General features: G+C 40.7%; 1 protein-coding gene and 1 long non-coding RNA gene across 2 annotated transcripts in view; one reads left to right on the top strand and one right to left on the bottom strand.

The window, feature by feature from the left end:
* The first annotated feature begins 2,282 nt into the window (after window positions 1–2,282).
* The window catches only part of PRSS12 (serine protease 12), a 39,521-nt gene continuing 26,433 nt past the window's right edge, over window positions 2,283–15,370 (top strand). Inside the window, exons 1-4 of the mRNA XM_069854963.1 lie at window positions 2,283–2,700; window positions 10,421–10,559; window positions 12,773–12,951; window positions 13,786–13,936. Coding sequence (XP_069711064.1) covers window positions 2,283–2,700; window positions 10,421–10,559; window positions 12,773–12,951; window positions 13,786–13,936 — 887 coding nt within the window. The remainder of the gene's footprint in view (window positions 2,701–10,420; window positions 10,560–12,772; window positions 12,952–13,785; window positions 13,937–15,370) is intronic.
* Window positions 3,344–5,086, bottom strand: LOC138719794 (uncharacterized). Its single transcript, XR_011337303.1, has 3 exons — window positions 4,950–5,086; window positions 4,439–4,494; window positions 3,344–3,412 (listed from the first exon to the last, which is right to left on the bottom strand). It is a non-coding gene; the product is annotated as an uncharacterized lncRNA (long non-coding RNA).

Genomic DNA, 15,370 nt, shown 5'->3' with positions numbered 1-15,370 from the left:
TAACCCATGCTGCTCCTTCATTATGTAAGTATTTGTAATATTTCAGTTTCTCAGGTAACCTGGGGAATCTATGCCCAAAAATACAGGAGGGTGAGGTGTGGTGGAGAGGCTAGATCCATCCATACCCATGAATCATTCATTATTCTTTGGTTTACCAACAATTGGTATTGGGGCTGTCAAATATCAGGAGGAGAAAAGGAGCCAACCCTATGGAGTTGTACAGAAACTAAGATCTATTCCAGCAGATGATTTCCTACAACTGCTCTCGTGGAAGAGACCGATTGTGAGAAATGTGACAAAGCCAGAAGTCACACACAATAAGCTTCCTACAAGTGGAATGAAAGCAATATTTTATACACGGCACCTGTAAGTGCCACAGCCAAAGGAAAAACTCCAACATGAGCTCATGCGCTTCAAACACAAGAGAAACCATATGGGGGAGACATCTGTAAATGCTCCAGTCAAGACAGAAACTGCAACCAAAGTGCAAAGCATACATCCTGAGAGAAACACACTGCTTCAGTTCCAGTATTTCTTAGGAAAAAACCCTTCCTCCTTAGAGTGAAACTTTTATCAGTGTCTTCAACAGGAGACCAAGTCCCTAATTTGTATATCCTAAGAAAAGCATTATTTCCTGTAGCACTAACAGATCTCACATCATAGTGAAAGCTAATTTACAGCTATTAAAACAAATCGAGGGTCCTCCTTATCCGATTACATCGAAAGTAACAATCATTATAAAAAACTAAAATGTTCAAGACTGAATCTGTACATGTGGATCAGTCAACTAAACGTGAACCCTTTCTTGGGGAAGGAATCATTACGACAATTTCTTTTCTCTTCTTGATGCTTCTTTTGTAATTCTAGTCACTTCCCTTTCCACCCTCCTCCTGCTAAGTACCCAATGATCATTTTCTGCAACCTCAAGCACAAACACCTCTGCCCTGCACAGGGAAAGCAGTTTCACTGCATGTAAGGTTCCTGCCCACACACCTAGGGGAGACAAATGAAATCAGAATACATGAATAAGTACTAGATTTGAAACTTTTGCCTGAAGGGTTTTACAAGATTCATTGTACTCATCTGTTTTCTTCCCCCTGTGCTCATCAGCAGAACCCTTCCACTTGCAGGCTAGAGGGAAAAAGAAAAGAGCTTAGGACAGGGAAAATGAAATACTGCTGTTATTGCCAAGCCAAAAATTGTTTACTAGGTAATGAAGAAAGCCTTAACTAGCTAGGCTGAGCATGCTTTTAAACGGCCCTTCCAAAGGATGAAAGCAACCAACCTGCCATGACAGCAACAAATTTTCAGGCAATTTAAAAGTGGCCATAATGAGTAGCTTTCAGGCCAGCGTCTTGTATATATGGAAATATTCTGAAAACAAATTAAACCCCTGCTAGTCCTGACAGTTTCTAAGCTAAGGCATATACATACCGCAGAAGAAACCTCAAAAGAAGAACAATTTGTGCGCTTATAGAATCATAGAATAGGTCTCTGTATTTCATAGAATCATAGAAAAAAGAAGTGCAACAGGCACATGCGATAGCATAGTTATCATATTGCTGTAGAAACCCCAGCGTAAGGTGTTAAAGAGTATTCTTTAACTTTGTGAGTGATTAAAACACTAACTGTAATGTTGCAATAATGAATTAATCAGAGACTAGCAGAACTGAAATGAATATGGGTAATGCCGAACACTGTTGGACCTGCTTTTCGTTAACAATGGAGCTCTTTTGTTCTTACAAACAAAAGCTTGACTTGGTAAAATTGTATTTTGCACCTTTTGAAGAGTTTGAAGGCTGCTGGAGGAAGTCCAGCGTTTATTAGAGATCTATGGGATGCTGCATGGGAAGCAAAACGGACACTCTTTTAAGGACTCCAGTCTCAACACAAGGTTGTGGAAATCATAGAATCACCAGGTTGGAAAAGACCCACCGGATCATCGAGTCCAACCATTCCTATCAAAGTCCAACCATTCCTATCAAAATACTGATGTGCTCACCCAGAAATGACTTTTAACACTTCTCAGCTAAAAAAATCAGAGAGGGAAAAAAATCCTATGGAGAGGTCAATCTCCAGACTTGCACTACAGACAAACTGCCAAATAAAGGGTGCGCGCTCTGTCAGGCAGAGTCGGACTTCACAAAATATGACCAGCAAAGATTAAAACCACCGGTAAATTAAAAAAAAAAAGTAAGACTAACCCAAACTAACAATCGCCCGGTATGAGACAAAGAGGCAGCCTAACTGAGAGCCATCCTGGTAGGGAAGGGCACCCGGGGATGCTCAGGTCACGCAGCACTCCGCAGCGGCGGGGAATAAGCAGATTACTATTCAGAGCACACGGGCCCGGGATAAAGCTAAACCCTCGGAGACGCTTCCCCGCACGGCATTCGTTCCCCGCGCCTTTGTTTCCCGCAGACACGCCGGGGGCTCTCTCCATCCCCCTGCCCCGGCTCGCCCCCGTCTCCCGGAGCTTTTCCCGGGCCGGGGCTGCCCGAGGCTCTCGGGGGGAGAAGGCGGCGGGCGGTCCAGCCGGGGGAGGGCGGCGGGGGGATTATCGGGGCGGCCCCGCCTCTCCCCCTCCGCATCCCGGCGGCGATGAGCGGGGGCGATGGACCCGCGGCGCCGGCGGCATGAGGCTGGGCGGCTTGGCGCTGGCGCTGGCGCTGGCGGCGCTCCCCGCAGCCTGCGAGCGAGGTGAGCGGGACGCGGCTCGGCGGGGCGGGGGGCGGCTCGGGGGGCGGCCCCGCGGCCGGTGCCCGCTGCCCGGAGCGGAGGCTCGGGGGCTGCCCGCGGGCTGCGCTCGCCGGGCCCCGGGGAGCGCCCGGGTTGCGAGAAGCCGAAGGATGCCTCGCTCCGAAGGCGGCCGGCGAGCGAGCATCTCTGGCTGGCGGCTCCCCTCCCCGTTTAGAGAAAAGGGGGTTGCAAGGTGGCGCCGGTGCTTGGGGACGAGCGTGAGCTCAGCCCAGACACCCCCGCGCCCCTCGCCCCAGCCGAACTCTCCGGGCGCTCAGGGGAAGTTTTCAGTGTCTCAGCCCCGATCGGCTCCGTGTTTCACCGGTGCCGCCACCGCTCCACAGCCTTAAGTACGTACGGGCTGGTTGTGAGCGACTTCACGGTTCTCCAGCATCGCTCCGCTATTATCTTCCTCCTAAATAGAAATTCTGCCCTATCTATAGCTATAGTAAAAATAATCAAGCGTCATTTTTGCAATGAAAACAAAAAAATCCCTTCTTTGTTGCCCTTCATTTCACATATTTGGTACTATCACAAGGTCGGGAAGGAAGCTGATCATTAATATTGGCATTAATAATTTTGTTCTTGTGCAGGTTGGTTTTGGGTTGGGTTTTTATTTAATTCACTTTCAGATCTCTGAAGAAGGTTGTTCTCTTCCTTTTCCAACAGCAGCCTTAGAAAGTGTGTGAAAAAAGATAATTTGAACAATGTGATAATTATACATATTAGTATAAAATAACACATGAACAGCATATGAAGGCACCGAATAAATTGATCATTTAAAAAAATGCAGCTTCCAAAGCTGTGTTTCAAGCCAAGCGTCGTACCCCTTCAAGAAGACAGAATGATGTTACGCGCTCCAGATGTTGCCCTGGAAAGAATACCAGGCAGCTGATGCCACAGAGGAGAAAAACAGAGAACTAGGCACAGATGAAGAAAAATCCAGTAGCTTTCACACCCTTTCATAGAATCATAGAATAACCAGGTTGGAAGAGACCCACTGGATCATCGAGTCCAACCATTCAATTTAACTGGTCTCAGTTTGGGAAAGGGTTCCACGTTGCATCTTTGATTCAGCCCATCACATTTACAGCTTTTTTTCAGAATTCTTAAGTTCCCAAAATACTTTGTGAGGACTTGGGACTAATTTACAGCAAAGAAGAACGGGGCGTTCCATTGCTAAGAACCCAATCTTGCACTTACTAAAGTAAATTCCATAATTCTCTGTAAGTTCAGCACAAATTGGATTTAAGTAAAAGAAATGCCCCAAATACTGCATGGTTTGGGTTTAGCTGTGTTTCTTCAGTCTTTTCAGAAGGCTGCTTTCTTCCCCAGAAAAAGGGAATCCAGGTTAGCCTCTGCTGAAAGGGAGGCCATGGCTACTGAACAATAGCCAACACTTGCTAATTGAAAGGTCAGCTGCTTCTGTCAGACTCAGTGGCAAACCCTCAGTGGCATCAACAGGGTAAACAGCTGTATAGAAGCCTTTGTGGGGGTGATATGGAAGAATTAGAGAGCGTGTGAGATGGCTTGAGGTGGAACATAGAAATTAATCAAACCATTTGCCCAGAAATAAACATGATTGTCACATTTCCTGAAGTATGTTCCGTTCTTATAAGAAGCAAAGAAAGGCAAGTAAGGCAATGTTAGGATGAAGTTTATGGCTAGAGGAGGAGAGACTATTCAGAGAGAAACTCACTGCGTCTGTTGCTTTAATCCATGTGCTAAGGAAGCCGGCAGTCAGATACTAGGCACCTGCAATAGCGAAATACAATACCATGTTCAAAGCCTTAACTGTAAATCTCCTGACTTTTCTAGCTTAAATATTAAGACCTATCTGCAAAGTTAATTGGCTAACCTGCGTGCATGTGTATACATTAAACTGCTTTAAATTTTAGCATTATCACTGAAATTTTTTTTAAAAGCATACTTTTGCAATTATACTATGTCATACCAGTCCAAATTCAGTTTTATACTTTAAAATAATAGATTTTGGTGTTTCATTTCCTTCCTTCTAAAATGAGAGACATCTGAGTAATAGTATTTATTTATGCCTTAAAAGCAAGTAAACCAAATACAAATATATATGAATTACGATGATTAACCAAGGAAATCCGAGGAAAATAAATGAGTACAAGAGTACTCTGTTCCCAGAGCCAGCCTAAGTCCATCAGGATTCAGTGTTTTGGTTACTCCTGTTAACAACTTACCTGTCATGTACTCATGCTTCAACTTCATGCTTCTGTACCACAGAAGACAACTGCAGTCCTTCAGAGCCTGTTATGTTCCTAACACCGCAGTCTATTTTCTCAGAGCCTTTACCCACTGATCACTGACATGGTGAATCTCACTGCTGCAGAGGAACCAATTCAGCACGTTACACACTCAGTGCATACAATATTTATGAAACTTCTCAAATAAGGATTCTTGAGGATTATGTTATGCAATACCGCTATCTGCTCAAGTTCTCAAGATGTTTCTTAATAAGTGATTCTGATGGATACACCCTTTGCATGGGGTTAAAATGATAGGAGAAAATAATAATTTTAGACTAAGAGCAGTGCTCAGAAAAATGATGGATCCTTCTTTTCCAAACCTACATTTATAGTTAAATTACAAACCTTTGGACATAGGTGTTTGCGAAGGAGCTACTGGCACACCTTTAGCCAACACCTTAAACCCCACTGCTGCAGCACTTACATGTACAGCAGAGGCAGAAGTGATTCCCATTCTATTTACAACTCAGCCACACAGAGAAACAAGCTTGTTCTCAGTGAAATGTAGAAAATGAAACAGGGGTTGAAGTTACCCGGCATCTCTGGACATGAGAATGATATAGGAAAGAGGCCAAGCACAACAACGTAATTCCTTTGAAGCTCTTCTGCTTTTTGGAATTAATTAAAAGTTGGCTGAGAGGTTTTCCTCTCCCTTTTTTTCCCATGTGTCTCATCTTGAGCCTATATGGCAGGTGTTGTGGAGCAAGTCTCAGCAGCACCCACTGGATACCCTTACTTCCTTGCATCTGCAAGTATAACTTAATCTCTTTTCAACAGTGATAGCAGATAGGAAAGACTCTGACTTGGGCAGATACCAGGGCAACTAAAATTACCGGACTGTATGTAAGCAACATGAATTGACCGCCAGTAACCTCAGCTAGAACATAATTAGAAGAAATGCATACACGTTTTTTTGAGTGTATGTAAATGAAGAAGTTTCTGTAAAGATAGCAGATTTGTATTCTTCAATATAGGGATGAATAAGTGTGTCATTAAGACCACCTTATATGTCCTAGATCTGCTTAGTGGGCTCACTTTGTGGTCCTGTACCCTTGTTCCTAACTCTTGTGGAGTCAGTTCAGTTATCATCATCCTTCCTCTTCCTGACCAGTGCTGAGTAGGACATAGAGAGCCATGAGTAGGATCCCTGTATTCTGTTGTTGAGCTTGGTGTTCAGGCAGTGAAGGTTTGATAAGCACTTGAAGCAGAGGCTTGACGCCGTGTTCAGTTGGTAGAGAGGAAAGAGTGAGTTTCCTCAAGAGCACTGCATAAAAGCCAAAGTAGACAATACTGCATCAGCTCTGCTCCCAGCATGGTTAGTTCTGTTCAGCAGCTCTAAAAGACCTGAAAACTCATAGGTTAAGTATTTGAGATGCTACTGTGCCTACAACTCCAGGAACCCAAAGCCTCCAATGTTTTCTAAGAAGTGACTCCAATATTCTTCTTGTGCCCAGGAGAAGCATAGCAGGAAGCCCCTTGGGCACACGTGTTGAGGTGCACTAGGGATTTGAAGCGTTAAAAGGTAACAGTAAAGACTTAACCAGTGAAATTAAAAATTAACCAATATCCTTCTAATCATGCTAAATATTAGTTTTCTTGCTGCCTATGAAGTTAAAGAGTGATTCTTGGTCATTTTAACGATGCAAACACTGATTATCTTGCACATAAGATATTAATATATTCTTAATTACAAAGACGGAAGCACTAGTAATAGATAGATACTTGGTGATGCAGCATGAGCATACATAATGGCAGATAATGTTGGTCATCTTGCTGTTCCCTAGGAGCAATTTACACATGAAACACAGATCTGTAATGAGTTTTATCTGTTGGAAGGAAGAAATAAGCTACTGAAATGAAAGTCTATATTTGAAAGTTCTGTTATGTGTTATGAGGTATTCACGCCCCTGTAACTAACGTATCACTTGTTCCAGCAAAATAACTACCAGCAGTATGAATATCACAACGTTTTGAGTAAACAGCAAAGAAATAATTTTCTCATTAATGTGCTCTTTGATTTGTCTGCTACATAATTATGACTCGCCATATGATATAGATTGATGCATACTTCAAAGTGCATATGAAACAAAAAATACTCATTTTACTCCTATTGGATGCAATGCTGAAATACTGAGCTAGAAACACTTGGAATGGACTTAGAAAATCATGTGAGAGATAGTAACCTTACAGAGGGTTTTCAATTCAGAATTTTCTTTAAAGAAATTGTTTTACTTACTGTTTTGCTTGAGGAGAGAATGCTATATTTTGCCTTGGATGGTTTAGGTTAATCACAGCTGTAGATATCAATACTGTCCTATGACAAGAGTAGTGAGTCAATGCAACTAGTATGTTCAAGTTATTACACTATACAGTTGGTTGGTTAACTCTATACATACTACATGTTTGGTAAACTCTATATAAACTCAAATATATATTTGGTAAACTTCTAAATTTTGAGCAACGAAGCTGGTGAAGGGGCTGGAGAACAAGTCTTACAAGGAGTGGCTGAGGGAGCTGGGGTTGTTTAGCCTTGAGAAGAGGAGGCTGAGGGGAGACCTCATTGCTCTCTATAACTACCTGAAGGGAGGTTGTGGAGAGGAGGGAGCTGGGCTCTTCTCCCAAGTGACAGGGGACAGGACAACGGGCAATGGCCTCAAGCTCCGCCAGGGGAGGTTCAGACTGGATATCAGAAAGAAATTTTTCACAGAAAGGGCCATCGGGCACTGGAACAGGCTGCCCAGGGAGGTGGTTGAGTCACTGTCCCTAGAGGTGTTTAAAAGATGGGTAGACAAGGTGCTCAGGGACATGGTTTAGTGGCAGATAGGAATGGTTGGCCTTGATGATCTAAGAGGTCTTTTCCAACCTGGTGATTCTATGATTCTATAATTCTATTAAACAGCAGGCTTAATAAAGGTTTCATATTAGTTACGTGTAAAAATAGGTTTTCTTTTTATTTCTTTCTAGATTAATTTATTAGGTTAAAATTAAGAATATTTTAAATTTGTTACAAAATTACCATTAACAATCATCTTGTATGTTTTCTCCAGGAGAGAAACTGGTTATTTCTCCCATTTTCTTGTCAGATGAACAAAGGTCTCTTATGAATGCTACTACTCTTCATAAAACATTGGTGTTCTTATACACAGCTGTAAATCTACAGGAGAAAAGGCAAACCAAAATATTTTGTTGAGATATTAGATGAAATTTTAAAAAATCTCTCATTTATTGTTTTCATCTATGTCTTTTCCCATAAGCAGGTGGAAGTAAGGCACCGTCCCTGCTAGTCATTTTCCTTTCCTTACTAATGGTGTGTTTTCCCACTTCAACAGGGATCAGACATCACGCAGGGCTCTTTAGGGGAGTGGGTGGTAAGGGATAGGCTGTTTTCTTTGTTTCATGGCATGTGTCCACAGTGAGACCTTCATGCTTTTCAAACTGCTTTCCTGAGGCTTCTACTAGAGATGCAAAGGATTTCAGATTTCTTTCATTTTTAATTGTTAGGAAAAGAGTTTCTAATGTGCGAAAGTTATCTCTTGTGCAATCTTTGGCTCTGTGTATGTGAATAAATTCTTCCACAGTTGTTATTTGGATTTCAGTAGATATAGGAAAAGGAGCGTGCCAAATTCTGCCATGGAGACCTTAGAAGAGAACTTTATTCTTCAAGTACTCCCTTATTCAAATATTTGAATAGAAATATTGTGTAATGTGTACTTAGGAAACACTGTATTCATTTCAGTAGGTGTCATGCAGGACTGTAAGCAATCATGTACAAAAGCAAACTTATTTTTGGAGATGACATCTTCAGAATTGCTTTCTGGCATGTCAGGAATCACTTTGCTATGACTGTACTATAATGTTTCAAGTGAAAATAATAGTCTGTACAAAAGTCTGGTGAGGAGCAGAAATAAACAAAATTCCAGACTCTGTCTGTACGTGTCAGAAAAGACAAAGAAAAATTATAAAGACAGATAAACAATGTGCAACGTATCCACGGTACTGTTATAATTAACTCAGTAATTCTCTGTGTGGTATGGTAGCTTGCTCTGTAACATGAGTTGAATAAGTTTTGTTTGTAATTTACTGCACAGTAAGTTACTGCTGAGAAAGTAAATAAGAGGCAAAAAGGAACACACGAACTCAAGTTTAAGGTTAATTAATTCCTTGAGTTATTTGGCAGTGGTTTAGCTTTGTGGTTTTATAAAATATATTGAACTAAATTAAAACCAGGACTCAATCTGAGTGAAAGTTAAAAATAAAAAAGGGATGATATTATTATCATCATCATCATCATCATTATTATTATTTACACATATACAATTACATGCAGGCACAAACATCGACTGTTTTTTCCTGTTGCTAACCCCCATGTAAACTGGATGATGATGTAGCTTCTGATTTTAAATAGATCACAAACAGAGGCAGATGGATTAATGGAGATTGCAGGCAATAATAATGCATACAATTAGGCTATGTCTGATAATTTAACAGAAATGTATTCTTTCTTGTTGAATTACTGCTCTGTTATGACTCTCTTCTGCTTCTGTAGAGTTATACCTATGATCATTTTTTTCCCATCTTTGCCAGTGATACTTGCCTTCAACAGCAAATGCATCTGGCTTCTCAAGTAAAACTATTGTAATAAAAGAAGTGGAAAATCTGTTAATTTTTGTGGATTTCTGCGTTCTGTAGCTCTCCAGAAGCAGACTACTTGTAGATGATTCCTTGTGTTTTTAGCTTGTTCTGTCTCAGAATTTTATGAAGATCTCTCATGAATTAACAGAACTACATCCAATGTTTTTCTGTCTGAGAACAAGTATGAACAAATGCATTCTTTGGCTAAAATAAACCGCTGACATCCGTGATATGCATAATTTCACATGGGTCAGAGCAAAAGCTATGCAATCCATGGGTTTGGGTTTTTTTACTTCCTTAAGCTGGACAGTATTATGTGCAAGATAAAAATACAGCACTCATATGTATATATAGATAGATATTGGTGTATATATATACACACACACACACATATACACACTCCTGCGCATTTGGGTAGAGGTAACCACATTTAAATTGTTACATGTTGTTTATACATACTCTTTTTCTGGTTAGATCTTTAATTAAGTTGTAGCATCAGAAAGATTAGAAATGTGATGGAATTTCAGTATAAGAAGTAAAATGTTTTTCTCACGTAAAAATAAGGTTATATCCTTTTGTATATCACTGGCTAAGAATCTTAGATGTGCGAGAGTGCTTCTTAGAAGCTCACCCAAAGAGCACAAAGTTGATGATACATGAAACAGGAACTCTCTGTGTAGAAGAAAAATCGAGTTTGGAGTCTTTTATGTGGGATACATTGATGGAGCAATGGAATATCTTGCAGGCTTAATGTTTTTAATTTTTTTAACTAGGGTCACTGAGACTCAAGGGTGGCAAGAATGAGTTTGAAGGTACAGTGGAGGTTAATTTGAATGGAATCTGGGGAACAATCTGTGGGAGCCATTGGGACAATAATGATGCAACGGTTGTATGTCGTCAGCTTGCACTTGGGTAAGTTTCAGTCTGGGTAAAAATCTGTCAGCTTACTTTAATGATGTTTCAGTATAAAGGAGAATCTATTTTGTAAATCCTGAGGGCTTTTTATGTTTGGTGATTGGTTTTTTTCTGTTTGAAAGTTCTTGAATGCTGAAGTTGTTCTCCCCAGAATCCTTTGCTTCCTTCCAGTGCATTGTACTTCAAAGACGTTGCTATGAGAATCAGTGTTTCAACCGAAAGCTGCTTATGGGATCTGGAGAGGAGCGGACCAGGGTAGATGCTTTGCTTTCAAAATGAAAAGTGTGAACGGCTTAGAAAAGCTTAGGACATACTGCTTTATTAGACATCTAGATGTCCACAGGGGCAGAAATATGAGGTTTGAACCTGATCTCAGTTTATGTGTCAATTAAGAACAGCTCCAGTGAGGTTATTGAATCTATAAAAACGTAAATGTGGCCAGAATTGGACTCTACATGGCCTCCTAATCATAGGGAAATTCCTGGTTCTCAGGAGCACGGGGTTACTCTAGTAGTCATCCATTCTATCCTGCCAAAAACCATCTGGGACTCAGTATTTTTCTTGCATGTCTTCATCTAGCTAGATAATCTGTATGGTTTACTTTCACAGTTGCACATTGATAACAAACCCCCAAACTAAGTAAGTTTTCCATCTTTACATTTTCATGGAAGCATTTAACAGAGTTACAGGTTGAAAGTCTCTGCATTGCCCTCACTGACCACTTCCCACTGGTGTCAGAATGGAGTTAATCAGCAGCACCCTTTAACATAATTTGGCCATTAAACTCTAGATAATGCCTATAGTGATACTGCAATTGCCATAGTAAGATGAAAGTGAAGGAAGAAAATCTGCATACCAAAAGGGAGTTTTAAAAATAAAATGCAATTTTAGCTTCTAAAAAAATCAGTGCTGTTCAAGTTAGCAACCAAATTACTTGAATATCACCCCTTAGCACCCCATCCAGTTTGCACTTTCTGAATAAGCCACAAAACATGGCTGGCGTTCTTGCCTTTCTAACATTTCTTTCAGCCACATACCAATGTAATGATTTTGTTTGCTACAGGCAGGAAGGGGCTTTTATAGCACACTTGCACTGTGACATTCCTAATGATTATTCCACTTTTTAAGACTGCTAGCCAGAATTAAATCTAAGCTGTTTTATAACGTTCCGTACTAATCTGGACACACCATGCCAACTTATAAAAATATGAGGATTAGATGAGATAAAAGTTCAGCCATCTGGAGGCTGTGATTTTGCTTATGACTTCAGCTGTCTACGTGCAATGTCTCCTTTCCTCATTTGCATCTAAGTTCTTTTGCTTTCCATACCCTGAACATTTCAGTTGAACAAGGCCACTACTAGCAAAAGTAGTTCAGTGATATGGGTGAATGGTTTGGCCTTTTCCACAGAAACAGCTTAAATCTGAATCCAGGCCAAAAAGCCTCAGGCAAGCAGTAGTTCAAAGTTTCTGTTAGTATGAGCGTTTGGCAGAAATTTGCATCTATATACCACAAGGTGAACCCCTCAGTAGGTTACTGGTGTTTTTCAGGTGCTTCCATCAGATCCTTTGATTTTACATTACTCAGGCTTTGTTTTTAATTTAATTTTGTTGGGCATTATATGGAAGAAAAGATGGCTCAATAATTGTCGCTTGAGATTCAGTATGGGAAGGAACGGAAACTGTTAATAAATGTTCTGGATGGATGGGAATGGCTGAATAGAGAATAATGGACATGGGTCTCATCTAATGGAGCAGGAGGTGGTTTCACTGCCCCGTGGTCACAACCATATTATATGGCACACGTACAGGCACATTTTAATGGAGTAAAGGAGAGGATAAGGGTGAAAGGCCCGTTAGCATTACCTCTGATGGAAGTATAACTGCAGTGGGTTGGTACTGTAGATTCACCTATGGACTGTGGCCTCTGCGTTGATTTTTATATTTAAGAACTAAGAGAACAGGAATGTAGCTGGCTCTGCAGCAGCATAGGCCATTGTAATAAAATACCCCACAACAAAATGGTGAGAACTGGGTCACATCTGTTACTTTTCTTTGTGCAGAAGACAAAGCTGAACTGTATGAAAATGTGATGAATTTACACTGCTGAAGAAAGCCCTTTCTTTTCTACTCTCAAGACTTGTATATGAGAAAATGTTCCACTTCCCCTCCTCCCACTCTAATGTCCTATCCTCATTATTCTTCTTACAGTGAAAAAGGTACAGCAAAACACATACCATTTTCCAGTCTGGGCCTTCTTCCTGTTTACTGGAGTGAAGTACGCTGTCGTGGTGATGAAGAAAATATACTGTTATGTGAAAAAGACATCTGGCAGGATGGAACGTGTCCTCAAAAAATGGCAGCTGCTGTCACATGTAGCTCTTCCTTGGGTAAATGAAATACGTAATGCTCAGTTAACGCCTTACCTTGTTTAAACAGAAGTAGTAATAATTACTCAGTATTAAATTAGAAAAAAAAATATTAAGACTCCTTGGAATAGGAAATTAAACAGATTGACTCATTGCATCATTACTTGTTTCAAATCCTGCTGTGCAAGCAGCAACTAGTAGAACCGCTTTTTACCTTTCCAGAATCAGCAAGCATATTATTGCTTTGAGACATAGTTTGTGAACAAGGATGAAGCATCAAGAATGTCTGGCTGTGGGTGTAGGATTGCTTCCCCCTGTTTTTTAAAAACATTGGAAAAAATATTATTTATTTATTAATTTATTTGTCTACTCAGAGGTTGTCTTTGGTAGCGACCTATGATACACGTCTATTGCTTAGCTTTTCTTGAACAGCAGGGAGGATCAGCAGTTTCACAAACAGGCTATGTCTTCTCTGGTACAGAAATATTGGGGTGACATGCCTTACTGTGAACATGGATGGCAACTCACAAGGAACTGCAAAGTCTTTGCCCTATTCTGCATGCATTTTAAACAAGTCCAGGTCTTCCTAGCTGAAGAGTGCAATGTCATACATCACTTTGACTCTTGAAGATCAGTATAGTTACTTATCTGTATAATATTCTTCAGCTACTGAGAATGGAGCTTAAGGAAACTCAATTTTTAAGAAGCTTAATTTCAGGTTTGCCACGTAACTAGAATAAATAGTTCCTTCTTCAGTCATGTCAGAGAAACCATTACGCCATCTTTTTCCTTTACTATCAGGGTAACATTTTGTGAAAGAAATGATCTTTTCCTATATTCTGTGTTTGAACACAGTCCCTGTCTTTGCTCCGATCCGTCTGGCTGGTGGGAACAACGCTTACGAAGGAAGAGTAGAAGTATACCATGCTGGCCAATGGGGGACCATCTGCGATGACCAGTGGGATGATGCAGATGCTGAAGTTGTCTGTCGGCAGCTTGGTCTTGGGTTTGTTTTCTATGTATCTTCTACTTGAGCAACAAAGCAGGAGAAATAGTCACATAGCTTGGAGTTGTCAAAAGATGCTCCTTCAAAATCACAGTAATACTTTGAAGCAGGAACTAAATTTCTTTCTGGAAGGCTCATGTACAGCACCATTACTTTCAATTCCCTGGAATTTTGATCGAGTTTTCAGTATCATATGACAGGGAGAATTTTTTCTCTAGGACAGCCAAAGGATGTGTCTCAGAATAAATGCTGTCTTCTTAGTGAAAACTCAATACAATTTCCTTAAAGTTTCAATCAAAAAAGGTAGGTGGAGAAAAGGAAATTGCTTTGATTGTTAAAGTCCTTATATCCATTTTACTGAAGAGTCTAACAGCCTCCTTGCTTTGGAGTAAGAATGCTGCTTTGTCAGAAAGGATATGTTTTTTGACATGCCTGTGAGAATCTCTCAAGATTTGTTTAAGTCATAAGTCTCTGAAGATTGTCAGTTTGCATGTAGTGAGTAGGGATCTGTTTAAAGTTTTGACAGCTAAGCTTGTCAGCAGTTCTGTCTGAACGAAGCATGATCCATAATGTAGTCACAGCAGCAGAACAGGATTTTCTTGCTCCGCTTCGGAAAAGCCAGAGGTGATTTTGATACCACACAGAGGATAAGTATTCAGTGTTTGGGGAAAGATGCTGCAGAAGTGGGAAGCAAAGAAAACTGACGGATCAGAGAGGAAGGAGATGGGGAAAGCTGGGAGGGAAGGCCAGATGGGTTGGAGAGGGAAAGAACTAGGAGCAAGATGCAGAGAAGATCCTATGACATAAACCCAAGCAGGAGACGGAGATCATGTCTGAAAGAGACTGGGTGAGACCTAAGCAGGCAGAGGAAAGTGGAAGAGAACTCACCCACCTGTTCTACTCTGCTGGGATTGATGAATTAAGAGAAGTGAAATTGAAGGTAGTAAGCTTTGTAGCATTAATGGGTGGCCCACAGAGTATACTTGTTTTGCAAGGTGAGATTGAGGCCTTGGACTGCTGGTGCCATCCAAATTAGCTCAAAAGGATGAGAACTGTCCAGTACTTAAAAAGCTTCTAGATCTCCCGGTGAATCAATATGGTCCTCTGACATCAGATTTTCACATTTCCCCAGTCTATTTTATGCTCCATTTCTATATTCCTATGCATTTTCAGTTGGGAATACTAAATGGAAAGTCTTGTCTTCTTACAGGCTTTTTCTGCATTTGAATTAGACCACTACTAGTAACTTTGGGGAGTTACTAAACTATGCTTTACATTTCTGCATACTAATGGCAAATGTCATGCTCTTAAGCTGCCTCTTCACTGATTCCACTAAAACATTTGATTATTTATATTTAATGCTCAGAAACTGCAGGTCTGAGGGTCTTCTGTAATAATTTGATTTGATTTTTGAGTAAATAGATTTATTGAGGT

This window comes from Phaenicophaeus curvirostris, chromosome 4 (assembly GCF_032191515.1).
Source record: "Phaenicophaeus curvirostris isolate KB17595 chromosome 4, BPBGC_Pcur_1.0, whole genome shotgun sequence".
NCBI lineage: Eukaryota > Metazoa > Chordata > Aves > Cuculiformes > Cuculidae > Phaenicophaeus > Phaenicophaeus curvirostris.
The sequence above is the reverse complement of the archived record's forward strand: the minus strand, read 5'-3'. Positions and strand labels throughout refer to the sequence as shown.